Source organism: Labrus mixtus, chromosome 2 (genome assembly GCF_963584025.1).
Source record: "Labrus mixtus chromosome 2, fLabMix1.1, whole genome shotgun sequence".
In the NCBI taxonomy this organism is placed as follows: domain Eukaryota; kingdom Metazoa; phylum Chordata; class Actinopteri; order Labriformes; family Labridae; genus Labrus; species Labrus mixtus.
The window spans coordinates 29,434,371-29,451,720 of NC_083613.1; the positions used below are offsets into that span (position 1 = coordinate 29,434,371).

Consider the following 17,350-nt stretch of genomic DNA (forward strand, 5'->3'; position numbering starts at 1 on the left):
AGAGAGCATGGGGTTGATTTTAAACTCTTTCATTACCTGTCACTATATGACTGCAGCCACAAAGGACTATCAGATTGTCACAAAGTGTTCTTCTGACATGTTTTACTTCCAGCAAACTGGACGCTTTCATCTACGACGCTGCCGTGCTGAACTACATGGCGGGCCGAGACGAGGGCTGTAAGCTGGTCACCATCGGGAGCGGTAAGGTTTTCGCTTCCACCGGCTACGGCATCGCCATCCAGAAAGACTCGGGCTGGAAGCGAGCTGTGGATCTGGCCATCCTCATGCTGTTTGGAGATGGTAAGGAATTAAATGAGACAATTTTTTTATTCTAATGCAAATCCTTGTAAATATCCAAAGAGCTGAATTTATTTACATGTGTTTGGATTCATAGTGAGTGCATTTGTTTATTTCTTTCCTTTGTTATGGTTGCATTTGTTTGATAATTAACATTAACCCAATAATCAGGGTTTTGTTTTTATTGTCACTGTCGCATAAAAGACACACAAGTAGTAAAATCTAAATGTATCTATTAAGAATATTGTTTGTATGGTCTTCTATTGGGATCATAATATCCTTAAAGTGATTAACCCATAAATAGCGCCTCATAACAATATTGAAAAACAAACATTTGGATCCATTAAAGACAATTTCATTGTAGCTGTAATTCCCTTCCCTGCGTTAAATCCCTGCTTCACATTTCATGGAATAGATTAGAATTAGGTTTCTAAATGATCAAACAAAGTTCAAGCTCTTGTCATTGTGATAAGGCTGGAAACAAGGAGACAGAGAAGGAGCTGTGAAGGAGCTGTGAAGGAGCTGTGAAGGTGGTCGTTGCTGATTGTGGTGATAACCTGCTGGTACATCCTGGTGTCAGCAGCAGGATGAGGCTTCCTGAGCCAGGTTGGCAATGTTCAGTCCTTCATCAACAGCGATAGAGCAGCAGGCCCTGAGAGGCTGCAGCTGCTGTAGAAGTGGAAGTTGTTGTCTTGAGATTGAGGCTGTTTCGGTGGCTGAGCTCTGGGGAGGACAACTGTCGTGAAAGGCTGCGGTGTCTGGACATGGTGGGACGGGTAGTGATTGACATGTTTTCTCAGTGTGAAAGAGAATTCAGAAGCAGAGTCCATAGTTTTGTAGCCTGGGGTGTTAGATGTTGTTCTTTCATAAACAGGAGAACCTTAAATATTTTATTTGTTTTGGCAAAGTCTGTTCAAGAGTTATGGTCATTTTTCCATGACAGTATTTGTGAGATTCTTTCTGGAATAAACCACTTCCTCATGTTTTCAATCTCCTTCAGTTTGTCTTAAAATCTTTGAAATGTCATCATTTGACACATTAAAAACAGAGGAACAATTTAAACATCTTAGACGTCTTGAAGAAGAAGCAGACATCAAAACCTGAAACTCAGCCTACAATTTTGAAAATTGCTGTAATACTTGAAAGCATTTCCCACCTCAATAGGCTGGTAAATGATGTGAAGGGAGTTCTGAAGTACACTAAAGTGAGTGTTTATTACCAATATGTGTGTGTGTATAGAAGTCATTACCAATAGATGTGACACCAGACTACTAAAAAGGCAGGACAACACCAGCACCTTATCATATGAATACTAAAAATACAGGTTACAAACTGAAAACAGCTACAAGAGGAAGACATTTCAAATTGTTAAAAATGAAAGTTGAATCCTGAGTTGGTGTGCAGCTTGAAGAAAGTATTACTTACTGTACTGTATGTGCCACAGAGCGATGCTCTCCATTTGTAGGTCAGTTTTGTTTTGAGCCCCAGCTGCTGTTGTGAGTTTTGGGTAGTGACCGAGAGAAGCCGTCCGGGCGTCCGGCGTCACTGTGCGAGGATGACGAGTGCGGTGATCCATGAGGGCCTCTGCTTCGAGCCGCTGCCGCTCTGTCAGGATGAGCTGATTGTGCCAGTTGAGGTGGTTTGTGTTCAATGTTAGGATGCCCATTTGGCACCTCTGTTTGGACTGGTTGGCTTGAAATGACACTGCGCTAATTCAGAGGACACAGATGATGATGTAGGACACACAGCAGGAACATTTTCCATCCGTACAGACGGCTCGTGAGACGACACACCCCTAGTAACGACCACAGGAATAAAAGCACGTCAAACGCTGTGTTAGCTGAAAGTTGAGCACTGCAGCTGAGCTCAGGTTCAGCTGGAGATGAAGTTAGCCCTTTTAAACACTTACTAAAGCTCATGATTCACATATTACACAATCAGGACGTCCCAACCTTCACTTTAGGCCAAAAAACATCTGAGGTGAAGCTCCTGTGTTTGTTTTACTCATCCGTCCATCTCGCCCTGACACTTTCTCATCTCCCAACAGTCTTAGCCAAACATAAAGTAGATCATTATGAAATGCAGATTTGACAAAGTCGGTTATAAATATGAATATTAACACCAACATTCAAGCGTTTCAACAAAAGGACAAAAATCAGCGATAAATGGACTCTACTCATTAAGTCTTTTTCTAAACTTCCCACGATGAAATCACTTTCCTCAACATGTCAACACTTTCACAAACACATTCTCATTCACACACTCACGACGATGGCGGTGCCTTCAAGAGCAATTTGGGCACATTAGATCAATGTAGTAAGAGACAAAGAGGCAGACCTGCCTGTAATCTCTTGGCTCCTGTATTTTTAACGATACTTTCTGTTGTTAAACTTTGACATTTTCCCACCTCTGTTTAGGTCTGGATTTGCAGCGTTTGTTAATTTGTGTAATGTTTATTTGTGATTTGCATCCTTTATGTATTAGCGTCACATTTGATGTTGATGCAGTTGTTTTTTTTTTTGCATTTGTTTTGGACTTTTGCGTGTGCTTATGAATATGCTGCATGTTTTTTATTTTAAATAAAAGTCATCTCAGCAGTTACCGAGGCTTTACACTAATCTCCAACCGTAATATAATCGACACTGTTTCTGCTTACAGAGAAGGAATGGAGGTCTATGGGGAACAGGGACCTGGATAAAAGGATGTCTAAATGTATAAGCAGCTTTGGTTTCTTTTACCGTTGTTTTTTTTTTTTAAAAGAAGGAAAAGCTTCATCCAAGAGAAACACTCGTCCCTTATGTGAATCCTTTCCTTTTGCGAATACACCTACAGTCACACTCCACCTCCAGAGACAGTATGTGCTCCATACTGCTCACCACCTGCTAGAACATTTACCATGCAGCAAGCTCACACACACACACACACACACACACACACACACACACACACACACACACACACACACACAGAGCCTTCACAGCCTTCCATCCCTGTGTGAGTGATGGATGCAGGGTTCACCGCAGACAGAACATTCTCCTTGGATCAGATCTGGAAGAGATAGATCGAGTTCCAACGTACACTGCTGAGTGATGTGTGTGTGTGTGTGTGTGTGTGTGTGTGTGTGTCTGTGATGTATTAGTGTATGGAAATGTGTGCAGACTTGATTGTGTGCTCCCTAAACATCAGACAACATTCTCTGCTCAAATTTACCGAACGACAGTCAAATCATTTTGTTGTATTGAGTATGTACATGAGGTCAGCACATCACACGTTTCCTCTTATTACTGCTACTGTCAGCACACGTACGTTAGAGATCAGACTCATCGATGTTTGCTCATATCTGTCTCCTCCTGTTAAGAGTCCGCACATGAATAAAGACGTAAGTCATGTGTGCTGAGAGAGCAGCAGAAGCAGCCCGCTAACTTTATCTCTGCAAAGATACAGGGTCAGGAGAAATGTGGGAAAAGTGTGAAAAATGTTGGAGAGCGATGGGAAAGATGAAAGATGAGACTAGAAGGAGGATTACAAAGCAGAGCATGCTTATAATAATATAGATTTCTATTACATTCTGCTTATTGACCCAGCTGCAGGGATTCTATCTGGGTCACGCTGTTGGGTTGAAAACAAGAACGTAGACACAGATTCAAAAGCAGGGGTCATGCGTTGGAGAGAATTTTTCGTCCTGCTCTTATGTCATTGTCATTGAGATCAGTGGACGATAAGAAGAATCAGTACTTAAACTGGTTCTGAACAATAAACAATTCACTATTCTCTCATGACTGAGCTGCGTTAATAAAATCTTATAGCCGCTCGTTGGTTAACTCTCCTCGCTGATTTTCAGCATGTGGATGCATTGATCATGAGTTATTTCAGGGCGTGCGCGTAGATACGGGAAAGATCAAACCGTTTATGCATAAAAACAGACAGATTGGAGTTCTGTTCGTCTTCTGACAAGGACATAAAACACTTTCATTCTCACTATCCTGATTCATTGTCTGATAAACAACGTGACAAATAATTAAGACTATGATTTTTGAATGTTGCCGTGGATACGGGGAGACAGTCCCTCCACTGACTACCTACATTGCTGTCACCCCATTTTGTTTTCATTGGGTTTAAGTAACTCCCGCTCCCCCCCTGTCCCGCCAGTGCAGAGCGGTGATGAGTGTGATTTTAAAGTTGCATGCATTCTGACCGGTCTGTTCACACTGAGGTCGTATGCAAAAGATCCGACCTGTCTCTGATTTAGGATACACATGCGTGACTTGTGCAGTTAAAACTGTCCTAAAAAAAGAATCTGATCTGTGTCACAAAAACACTTTTGATCTGGTTCACTTGTGACTGCAGTTTCTACAAAGCCTTTGGCACTTGACATATAATTATTTTGTCCTTAGTGTTTAGACTTTATATGTCTTTGTCAAATACTTTTATTTTCAGTGTTTTTAGCAGCGTTTCCGAGCTGGTTTGCAATATAAGTGAGTAAGCAAGCTGAAAGAGCCTGTGGTTCTCCTACCCACAAATGATGTCATATCAAGCCGCTGCTGGAGGAATGGCAGATTCTGTAATTGCAAGCTGCACCCTAAAGACTTTAAAAAAAAAAAGCAGCTACTACATGCTCCTTTCTCACTTTTTTTTACTAGCTCGGATAAACAGAGAAAAGTTTCATAATCTCCCAAACTTTAAAACTCCTTTATGTCATCATGATCACATCTGATCACATGAAGCATTTTATTAATTGTAGATTGCACATTTTTCTCACTGAGCCACATTAAGGTAAGAAAGTATTTTTAAAACTAAATCCAATCTGAGGCAAACACGACCACGAACAAAAAAAGAAATACAGTGTTGTGCACCGATTGAGAAAACACTGTGTATAACCCCTTGATCTAACACAGAAACACAAGACACAGATCATCAGTGCAGCTCAAACTAATCTCTCTGGACGTGTTCCCCCCCCCCCCCCTCGGCAGTTCCCCCCGGAGATGTGGAAGTTAGTGCGAGACATTTTAGGGCGGAAACACTTGTCACATGACCACACACACTTCCTCCCTGAGGACTGTGTCCCAGCAGGCAGTTTGTTTTTTTCCAAAAGAGGAAGCGATATCCTTGCATAAGCAGTCCTTAATGAGTATCGACCCCAAGGGGGCGTTCAGTCAAAATAATGCGACGTGACATTTGTTGAACGTACACGAGACCTGAGCTGTTTTTGGCATCAGCATCCCCATCCATAAAATTGTGCCTCTTTTTTTGCACTCACACTTACATGTTCAGACACCCAAGGGTAAATTGAGCCTAGTGTCACACATACAGTAACTCAACGATACGGTCACCTGTGTGTATGTGCCTCTTCTCTCCAGGTGACATGGAGGAGTTCGAGGCCCTGTGGCTCACAGGGATCTGTCACAACGAGAAGAACGAGGTGATGAGCAGTCAGCTGGACGTGGACAACATGGCGGGGGTCTTCTACATGCTCGGGGCCGCCATGATTCTTTCATTAATCACCTTCATCTGTGAACATTGGTTCTACTGGCAGCTACGCTTCTGTTTCATGGGCGTGTGCTCCGGGCAGCCCGGGTTCACCTTCTCCATCAGCAGAGTGAGTGCACTCGTGTTTTTTTATTTCAGGTCTAGACTTAATCCTCTTGACAGAAAGATCACAGGAGAGGCTGTTTTTAAAACCACAGGCTGAGGTTGAGTCGTATCCAGTCAGTCGGAGAGATACAATGACTCACCTGACTTACCTGAAGCTTTTTTAGCACAGGCAGTCAAAAAAAACACTAATCCCAAAAAATGATTTGTGCAAACAACAGCAATAAATCCTTTTCATATTTATAACACACGGTTAGTCATAAAAGACAGCATTGTAATCATGAAGAATAATAATCTGTGTAAGGGGTTAGGGTTTGTTAATTTAACCCGATCAGTCTCAGTCCCAAACCTAAATGTTACTCTACTTTTTTAATACTTTCAAGGTCACTTTTTGTTCTCGTTTCTACGAAGAGCAGGTCATATTTGAAAGTGAAGGAAGATCTGAGTTTTAAAAACTGGATGATAATAAGTTGGCACGAAAACTTAATATTGGAATTGTAAGGTGAGAAGCATTTTTTCAGAGTGATAACTGAAAATAAAGTTAAGCAGTGTAGAAAAAAAGTCCGGTTTTGGGGGTAATTGACTGCCACTACAGGGCTTAAAAAAGACTCTACAGAGAAGTGCTAAAAGTTAAGCAGTGTAGAAGTCAGTGTTCTGTGTAATGACCATAATAATAATGACCATGAATGGTAATAAAATAAGCAATAAAAAAAGACAGACATGACAGAGAGGGACAAGATGTGGAACACTTTCTGCTGTCTCTCTTTAAAGGTACTCATTGTGTTGCATTTGTTTTTTTTACACAGAAAAAGTTATTATGTCTTAAAATTTAGCTCAATCTAACAACGGTGCAACTCTAACTCTCTCACCACTACAACCCTGGCCAAAGCTGATTGACACTGTTTGATTAAAAAATGAATACAACGAAAAATGTCCGATGTATTAGCTGGAGCGTAAAACTCTGACACATTCATAATCAGTAATTAACAAAGGGGGGGTTGTTAAATCAACTCCTTGGTGCTTCTTTACTCATTTCAGAGAGTGTACACCTCTTTCCCTTTGATGCCATTAAAAGAAGTCAGAAGCTACCGTATTTGAAATAGCATTATGGCTCGGATCATTTCAAACACTATGTTGGATAAGAGCAAGAACAACTCAGGCCCTGAAAGGGTTAAAAAAAAAACTTCACGTTGAAGCAATAAAAGCTTCTCACTACGCCGCACATTCTCAGCTCAGCGGCCTTGAAGGTGTGTTTGTGTGGATGTCTCGGCGCTCGGCTCAGCGTGCTAACGACTCTGTACTAATGGGTCACCTAACAAGGTGTCTCGGTGTTATTGCAGCAGGTCGTTAAGGTCCATAAAAACAATCGCTTGAGCTGTAATTCATTTGCATTATGTAAACTTTTAAGGAGAGTGGCGGTTGTCGCATCCAAATTGTCTCAATTATTGTTTGCCTGAGAAAAGGGCACTGGTGTGTGCGTGTCTTCTGTGAGGGCAGAAGGTGTTTCTAATTGTAATATCATGTGGTAAACACCGACTCAGTCTAACCTCCAAGTACTGAATTCAGATCTGGCCCTTAGCACTTCAGAAACACTTGTTTTTTCCTCTCGCTCTTTTTTTTTTTTTTTTGTGGAATTGGCAGCAATCTCGGTGTCTTTGTAGCTTCTTATACTCATATTTTTATGCAAAACATAACAGCCCTTTTTGCACGGTGGCTTAAAGATTCACTCTAAGCTCTCATGTGCTTGAGGCTGCTGTTACTTGTTGCATTAGTGCATCCATTTTAAGTGCACATACATTTTAAAGTGGCTCCATTTACTCTAGCGGATACCAGATATCTCGGTCATGCCCGGTTTAACGCACAAGTTGTGTCAGAGAAAGAAACAATATTAGAGTTGGAGTGCATTGACAATATTCAGAAAGTGGTAAGGATGGACAAGTGAAGACACTATGACAGGAGAATGAAATACAGAGGAGGAAAAGAGCATTAATGATAAGTAAAAAAAAACAGCAGGACAAAGGCAGAGTAGAAAGGAAAAGATGTAGCGCTGCTCCAGTAACCTCTGTTCTGTTACCCTTCAGAGCGGCTGTAGTAGCTAAAGATGAAGAAAGATAAAGACAGACAATCCCATTGGAGCTGCTGCCACTCAGCTGAGCACCTGGACACAGTGATAAAACAGACACAAAGAGAGAATAGAGGCATAAAAGGATGTGTGTGTGGGGGGGGGAGGGGGGTGTCTACGATTCAGTTTCATGAATGTAGTTCTGCGACGGGGAAGATGACTAAGAGACAGACAGAAAGTGGTTGTGACAAGTTGACGCCTTTGAGGAATGTTGGCCTGCGAGCTGGCTGGTGGGTAGTGTGTCCTCGACCTTTCTGATTCGACTGTCGCCTCGACCACACATTCAGCTCAGCCCCCATTTAAACACGCTTGTTCGACTTGCGATGATCTTGAATGCATTTGTCCCTGATGTCAATAAGTCGGACAAACTAACAAGTGAGTCATTTCCTTAAAAGAGAGAAAGAAAAGAAAAAGCCTTAAAAAAAGCCAAACGGAGAGCTAGTGTCAGTGTCAGTCGGATTCAAATGAAAGTGATTAAACGTATTGATCTGAGGTCAAAGCATGTTGAAGTTCTGCTCCTTGTGTTATCAATCAAAGCTTTAATCTGCTCACCCCGCTTCTCACTTAGCCAAGTGTGTGAGGTGGAGTCTTAAGCAGCAGCTGTGAGGGTCTACGATGATCCCCTGAGAAAAGTCATTGATGAACTCAGCCCCTATTACTGTTTAATAGTGTGTAAACAAGAGGATGGTCAGAGGGAGCATGGCAAAACATTAACCTCTCTGCCTCTGTCTGTGTCTGTTTGCCTCTCTCTCTGTCTGTCAAACTGTCGTCTGTCTGTCTTATTTGTTTATGCGTCTGCTCTTTGGCTCCCTCCCCTCCAACTCTTTACTCCCTTCTGGTTCTTGATTTCTCACTGATGCTTAACATTTGAATGTCTTCTTCTCACTATCATACCTTGTCACTCTCACTCTTACTCTTTCTGCCTCCCATGGCCTATCTCACCCTCTCTTTCTCTCTCTGCCTCCCTTCTCTTGTCATTTGCACACTCCAGGGTATCTACAGCTGCATCCATGGGGTACAAATTGAGGAAAACAAGTCAACCATAGACTCACCCTCGTCCACCATGAAGAAAAACATGAACAACACCCACTCCAACATCCTGCGGTTGCTCCGCACAGCCAAGGACATGACGGCTGTTCCGGGTATTAACGGTTCTCCTCATGCGGCTCTGGAGTACAGCCACAGCAGTCGCGACTCCGCGATCTATGACATCCAGGAGCACCGACGCAGTCTAGTGGGTCATCCTGTAGACTGCAAGACCGCTCCGCCCTACCTGCCGGAGGAAAACATGTTCAGTGACTACATCAACGAGGTGGAGAGGACTTTTGGCAACATGCCCCTGAAGGACAGCAACCTGTACCAGGAGCATTACCTGCACCACCACCCGGCCTCGGCTCTGGGTATGTCCGGCCCCCCGCCCAATAGACCACGTAGCTTAGGCAGCGCTAGCTCGTTGGAGGGGGGCATGTTCGATTGCGACAGTTTGGGGGGAGGGGTAGCACCAATCTTCACCACCCAGCCCCGCCCCTCCATGTCTCACAGGAACACCAGTAAATTTGACCTGCTTGCCGGCCATGCTCCAGCGGATTCCAACCAGGGTGGGTTCAAGGGAAGCAATGTGTACGGAAGGTTTTCTTTCAAAGGAGGTGCATCCAGCACAGGGCTCATCGGGGGTCACGACAGGTACTGTGGCGGGGGTGGGGGAGGCTCAGGGGGCGATGACGGGAACATTCGCTCTGATGTGTCAGATATCTCTACGCACACCGTCACCTACGGCAACCTGGAGGGCAACAACAAGCGGCGTAAGCAGTACAGGGACAGCCTGAAAAAGAGGCCGGCTTCGGCCAAGTGCCGAAGGGAGCAGGACCAGATAGAGCTGAGCGGTTTGAGGAGGAGAGCCCACCACCACACCGTCCACCACCACTTCCCCCACCGGCCCCAGTCACACCACACGGTCTCACCTCCCCTGGAGCGGAAGAGGGGAGGAGGAGGGGGTAATTCTTCACCTTATTTATTCCGCAAAGAAAAAGAGAACCTGAGGGATTTCTATGCGGACCAGTTCCGCTCCAAGGATGGCAAGGCCATGTGGGAGCAAGAGGGTGGAAGCGGAGGAAGCGGTGTGGGCGGTGGTAGCGGTGGTGGTATCTGTAAAAGCTTAGTTCCTGTAGAAGACTTCCTCAAAGGTAAAGGCAAGAAGCCAGAGTGTAAAGGTGGGTTGGGGTCAGTGTCGGCAGGGCAGCAGGCACACACCTGCTGGGAGAAGGGGGTTTCTGGGATAGGAGGTGGGGGCATAGCAGGGGGTGACTGGGAGTGTCGTAACTGCCACAGTGTGTGTCACCACAGCGGAGGAATAGGGGGAGGTGGCACGTGCGCGGCTAGCGGGGTTGGGGGAACCAGCAGTCGCCCCACCTCTGCTTCGTGCAAAACGTGCAAGATCCAGTCGAGCAACCTTTACAACATCAGTGAGGATAATAACATGGTGTTCGCTGCAGCGAAGAGCAGTGTAGGACCCAGCCAACCACAGACTCAGGCACAGCGCAGGAAGCTAGGGCCAGGCGGGAGGGTGTTGCGGAGGCAACACTCATATGACACATTCGTGGACCTTCAGAGGGAAGGGGCGGGGCGCATGGGAGGGGTTGGTGGCGGTGCAGGAGGGCAGTTCCCCCAGCCCCGAAGTGTGAGTTTGAAGGACAGGGAACGGTCCATGGAGGGCCCCAGCCCTTACGCTCACATGTTTGAGAGGTATTCAGGGGATAGGGATTCTCCCATGTTTGGAGGAATAGGTGGGGACAGGGCCAAAGGGGGCTCCTCCTTCAGTTTGTTCCGTGGCGAGGGTGTGTTGCATCAGCGGTCGGTGGGAGAGAGAGACCTGAGGGACAGCCTTAGGGACAGAGAAAGAGCTATGATGGGAGGTGGGGGCTGTGGTGGTGGTGGTGGTGGTGGTGGTGGTAGCAGCAGAGGGGCCGGGACTTACTCCTTGTCTAAATCTCTCTACCCAGATAAGGTGAACCAGAACCCCTTCATCCCAAGCTTCGAAGACGACCAGTGTCTATTACATGGCGCCAAACCATACTACATCAAAAAGCCACAGACGCAGCAACAGCAGCAGCAGCAGCAACTTCTCAACAACAATCGAGGAGGAGGGGACTTCCGTGGCTCCATGGGAGCTGCTTCCTATTTACCCGCGTCGGCCACAGCTGGGGTGATGTCCAATGTGGCCCCCAGGTTCCCTAAAGAGCTGTGTCTGGGCGGGGTGGGGAACCATCATGGGTCCAGCAAGCTACTGCCCGGGGGCAGGGACACATTAGGTTTGGGGCAGGGACAGAGACCCTTCAACGGTGCCAGCAATGGACACGTTTATGAAAAGCTCTCCAGCATTGAGTCAGACGTCTGAGGGTGAAGACAGAGGAATAAAGAGAGAGAGAGAAGATGGAGTGGGTGAAGAAAAGAGGGTGATGGGAGGGGGGAAGAAGAAGCAGCACAGGCTGATGTGTTCTCTGTGTGAAGAGAACAAGCAGACACATTACTATGTGTGTTGTTCTCACTCCACTAAATGGAAAGAATTTGGACGATGCACAGAGGCCACTGCAGGCTAAGCTGTGTTCAAGTCCGGCGGGAAACGCGATTTTAATGAGAAGAGAGGATTCTGGTGCTGCTCCGACGCTCAGAGAAAGATAGGGAGAGAGGGAGGGAGGGCGGGATGGATGGAAAAATGTGAAATAAAATCAACCGTCTCTGCTCTCTTCACACACTTGTTGTCTTCTCCTCCCTCCTGCAGATCTTTAACACCAAAACAAACATTTTGTTTAGCAACGGAAATACAATCATGAATGAGATATCAACACTTCTGTTGAAGTAACAGGGTAAACTAATAATTGTATTGATAATGTTAATACTATTATTGAATATTATTCCAGTGTTTAATGATGATCAGTTGGATTGTTTTTCAATTTATTGATTTAAATAGTTCGTGTTACATATTTGTATGATGTTAATTCTTTCTTAGCTTACCCATATTACAGGAGACTGCGAGATCCGTTGTTAGTACAGATCTTTTTTGTTTTTGGCTTCCTGTAATTTGGACTCTTCTTTGCTATTAATTCTTCATGTTTGATTTTTTATACTTTTCTTACTTTTGAGTGCTGTGAAGTGTATGTGAAAGGCATGACTTGCTGGGTACATTCTAAGTACTTAGACATTTGCAAAGAAGGTCTTTTTTCAGCTGCAAAAGCAACATCATCATACTGATTTGCCGTTTCCTCTTGCTTTTTTTTTTTTTTTTTTTTTGCTTGGCAGTACCAAATGGTTCTCACATTTTGAGCTGGATGTGCCTTAAAGGATAAATACAGATTTTCTAAACACAAGACCTGCTCTGTTTGTAGATAAATCAACCTCTTAATGATAAGTCAGTTAATGAGACAGGATTGAAAATACACCAGAAAACGTCTCACCTGCGCTTAACAATGGTATACTGGGAAGCAAAAACCTAAAACTTGCTGCAGTAGAGGGAGCTTAATTTCCCACTAACGGCCCCCCTACTATTAAAGAAATAGCAGGATTACAAGGGTTAAAGCCACAGTGCCATGATTAAACACATTCCTATTACCCCTAAATGTCAGGTACGACAAAGCTGTGACGCTCCACATGAAGAAATACATTTCAAAAATAACAGAAGCATGTTGTTACACTAACAACTCCCCAATTAATCCAAGCGTCATTACCCCTCACCTACTGAAGCCCCACCATTTATTTTTTTGCTTAACAGATGACCCAGGAACCAACTATCCATTAAATAAATCCCTTTTAATGTCTGCTCGTTGCTCTCAGAGCTTTTCATTGGGTCTGAGTCAATTGGCCGTGACAGTTTTGCAGTTGAGGACGGGGGACATAATGGACTCTCAGACTGAGGCCTCTGTTACTGGAATGAGCAGCCTGGCATGTTAATTATTTCATGATTACAGCCATAAGCCATGTCTGCTGTAATACATGGGCATATTCAAATGATGGGAAGAGACCAAGTGTTGAGTATTTTTACTCCGCAAATGAAAAGAATAACGCCGGCAGGTTCGTGATTCCAGCCATGCTAGTATCATCCCAAAGATGTCAGACTTCAGTCTTCAAGTTCAAATGAATTAACTCTTCAGATTTGTGATAACTCTCTGCTTTTTAAATATGCCTATCTGCCTTCTTGTTCAGATTTAGGTGATAAGGTAGATTCTCCTCCTTAGACCAGACAGTACAAATTAAGCTAAAGCTAGCAGTCAGTTAGCGTAGCTTAGCATAAAAACTAAATTGGGCTCAATAGTTAACATGGTTTGGTCCAAAAGTAGTAAAATCAACTAACAAGCACATCTAAAGCTAATTTATCAACATGCTATGTCTTCATTTTCAATCTGTAGCATTTCTAACAGGACTCTCATGTTGCTAAGTTTATTTGCTAAGGGCAGAAAAACACAAATTCTCACATACTGTTACACTTAAAGATATAATGTGTTCGTTAATTAGCTTCAGAGGTGCTAGGTGGAGCATAATTGTGGACAGAGCGGGGCTCTTTTTAACTCCCCTTTTCTACTCTTTAAGCTAGGCTAAGCTAGCTGGTATGCTAGCTTTATATGTAACATGCATACCATATAAGAGCGCGTTATCGATCTTTTCATCGAACTCTCCAAAAGAAATTGAATATATTCATCAAATGGTCCAACTTTGTCCAAAGTTTTAAAAGAGAAGTGAGTAAATATGAACCACATTTCTCTCTCCTTGAAGTTTAAACCAAAACGTATTACCAAACCAAACAGACAAAATCATTTGAGTATGTTCTGTAGCATCGATTACTGATCTCTCCCTCAACAACATAATCTGTCATACGGTGACAAGCAGTTCTCCTTCAATCCTGTCCCGTCCTTAAGGCAGGTGGTTTAGAAACACAGGACATCTCTGCTCCACACATTGCAAAGACAAACGTATAAAAAATGTTTTGTTGAATTCCCAGCTCTCTCTTATGAAATAATATCACAAGTTAACATTTAGAATAACCCTCTCTCCAAAACCAGAGCGTTAGTTAAACTTGATTCATATACGATGTTTATACCAAATCAAATCAAAACTGAAGCACAATTTGAGTGAACAGGTCCAATGTTCAGTTTGTCGTACATCCTGGTCAAATTTTTACAAGACTTTCCTTCTCCTGGTTGACAAGTCAGTATGTATGATATTAGGGGGTCTCTGGTGTTTGTGATGACTTGCATGTATACACTTTTTTTCTTTATTTCTGTTTTTATCTTAAACTTTTAGCCCAGGAAACACGGGCGTTTTTGAACAATATTTGAAATTGTATCAACTTCATTGGTACTGATGATCCATGTAGTACTGTAGGTGTGTGCGCGTGTGTGTGTGTGTGTGTAAGAGAAGACGCTGATCTTACAGTCAACATTTCAGTTCAACTCAAATGGCTACACTTGATTAAGACGTTCACAAGGATATGGAACATTTATTTATTATCGTTATTCACAGATGAATTTACTGGGTGGTTTTTGTGAATGGTTTGAAAACAAGGTTAAGGTCTCGGTTAACACATTCTTTGTCACTGAATAAGCCTTCTTCATTTGAACTATTTATTTTCCCCTTTGAGTATCTCATTTCTTTTCTGTATGTGCCTGATAACATACGCTTGATTACCTCTGTGTGTGCTCATATAGACGAGAGGCAGAGTGTGAGTGTGAGAGATTACCGTTTATTGTTCATGTATTATAAAACTGTCTGTAAATACCTCACACTCATGGACTTTTGATAAAAAACTGTACAAAACCACAGAGAATAGATCTATTTCGAATAAATCTTTGATTCATATAGGTCCCCTTGCAAAATTGCTTTTATAAAGACTTCAGGCCAGGATGAGTGCAATCATCTAATACAACAGAGAACATGCACATTTAATAGGTCAAGGCTTGTTTAGACGTGTTTTTATTTGAAAATCTGGTCAAAGACCGGTTAAGAAGTTTGTTTTCTAAAAGGCAAAATTGTAAAGCACCATCATTCATCGGTACACAGAAAGCACAACAGATTATCAATCTGCATTTTTACTAGATAGTCTCTCTTTTTGTTTCTGTTCCTCTTTGGCTCATCTTCTGATTTTGTGTTATGCCACAGAAGATCAGACGACTCCACCCCCCTGAGCTGTACAGATTGTGAAAAATGTACATACAACAAAACAAAAATCTAGTTCACCCTCGCATTCTTTTTGTATGGAGAGAAATTACTTGTGTGAAGAGAGTATTTCAAACTTGATTGAATATTTAGTAATTTTGAAAATGAGATTAAACACAGTCAATGTGAAAATAAGTGCTGAGAAATATTATTCTTCTGTCTCTTTGGAATAAAAGTGTTGAGTATTAATAAAAAATAAATCTCAAACTGTTTGTGTCTTTTTTTCTTCTTCTCTAGTCTCCTCTTGTTTACAGGCGGGGGAACATCACCAGGACGTGCTTCACATGTCGTGTTTTAACGCATGAAATGATTAGGTCTCACAGGTCACGAGTGGATGTGAGACGATGGCTGCAGCTGAGCGTCTTCTTCTACTAAAAAGGTGGAGAGAAGAAGAGTATTCAAAAGGAATAAGAAGTGATGTAAAGTGAAGCGAGCAGAAAAGATCAAAGTCCCCTCTTGTTCCCTCTCTCTCCTCAGACTCTCTTTTGACTCTGACAGGCTCGTCCAGCAACAGGAGTTATTTAAAGAAACCGCAGGTTGGAAAATGTACAGATGCCTTCTTGTGGGTGTAGATCTGCTGGGAGAATTTTAACATCTGCAGGCGGCTGGATGCTGACACAGAGCGAGGTGAGGCGCTAGAAGTAATCTCATAATCCATTTTATCTCCTGCTTCTTCTTCTTCTTCTTCTTCTTAAAAAAGACATCCACTGTTTACTCTTTCCCACTCGCTGCCATCTATCCTGCTCAATTCTTCACCAACCCAACAACCTCAGGATGCATCGCAACACATGCAACTACTTCTTGACAATTAAGCGTTACCTAGCAACTGGCTCTTTTTCCAGAGATAGGGGGGGGGGAGGTGGTGACGAGAAAGAAAGTGAGGGAGGGGTACAGAGAGAGGTTTATACAGTATTCCCACCGCATTTTTGACTGGGTTGGATGCAACAATGCGTTGACGATACAATACTAAAATAGGAAAGTACAGCCTGAGCTAAACGCCCACACATGGCAGCGTAGAGGAGAAGAGTAGGAGGGGGAAGAGGCTGTTTGATGTACAGATTACAGTATGATTTTGAAGAAGGAGGACAGGGGGAATCACAGAGACACGAAAGAGGAACTGACTAGAAAAGATGCAGGTGGGAAAAGAAAAATCCAGAAGACGCCATGCTGCAGTATGTGCTGAGGATGACAAGTAGAGGAGACGCTAAGAGAAACCAGTTGCTGTAGAAACACTCGGCAAAGTTTTAATGAAGGCAAAAAAAAGTTTGTCTGCCTGAGCCCACATCCAACACACACACGCGCGCACACGATCACCATAGGCAAACAAACAGTATAATTATGTTAGCAGATAATAGGCACCCCCTGCTGGGTCCGGGAGGATGGTTCCTGACTTCAGATGGGCGGACACAAAAAGATCAAGCCTGCACGAATCAGTGCGAATGCTGCATGTGATCACAGCAGTAGGCCAGCACTGACACCATGTGGCAGGAGCTGAGTTCAGGATCAGCTGATCAGGTGGAGGGGAAATGATAGACTGGATTATCTTCATTGTTTTTCTTTCCGTTTATTTATTTATGGAGCTTAAGGCATTGACCCAAAGACTGTAAGTCTCTCTTAACATCCTGAGCCTCAGAGTAGGATCAACTTTGAAAATACCTTTTTCTCTTTCTTGTCTTGTAGCTCTGAGGGTTTCTTTTAAAGATTTCCAGCAGTAATCTTTTCAGCTACTTTCAATATGGCAAATTCAATAGAAACATAATTTTCTAAAATCGGAGCATTAGAGGCTGAAGTAGCTTATCGTTTACTTCTCTTGTGGATCTGCTGCTTCAAAAAAAAAAAAGAAAATTAGTCTGCACACATCCAAGCAAAATGCATCCAGGTGCAGGACAAAACATGTATTCACTGCAGAAAAAAAAAACAGAAAGGTGTTCACACTGTTCAGCTCCCAATGAGCAATTCTTTATTTGAAACAGGGCGATGTTTTCATGCTGCTTCATACATATCCCACAATGCAACTCAACAGGGTCTTCTCTGACAGGCAAACTGCCCAAAAATATATTCATGTGTAGCACAAACCATGGTTAGAATTAATATTATTCTTATTATTTACTTTGCACAATATCTGCAGAGCACCAAATA

At 43.2% G+C, this 17,350-nt stretch overlaps 1 protein-coding gene across 3 annotated transcripts in view; it reads left to right on the forward strand.

The window, feature by feature from the left end:
* grin2bb (glutamate receptor, ionotropic, N-methyl D-aspartate 2B, genome duplicate b) overlaps positions 1 to 15,418 on the forward strand; it is a 109,140-nt gene extending 93,722 nt beyond the window's left edge. Inside the window, exons 14-17 of one of the 3 annotated variants that reach the window (XM_061065162.1) lie at positions 113 to 300; positions 5,655 to 5,893; positions 9,000 to 10,002; positions 11,008 to 15,418. In XM_061065162.1, the coding sequence (XP_060921145.1) occupies positions 113 to 300; positions 5,655 to 5,893; positions 9,000 to 10,002; positions 11,008 to 11,402 (1,825 nt within the window). In that variant the 3' untranslated portion in view covers positions 11,403 to 15,418. Of the gene's footprint in view, positions 1 to 112; positions 301 to 5,654; positions 5,894 to 8,999 lie in introns of all 3 variants that reach the window. The other 2 variants (XM_061065163.1, XM_061065160.1) reach the window with 2 other exon arrangements.
* The last annotated feature ends 1,932 nt before the right edge of the window (positions 15,419 to 17,350 follow it).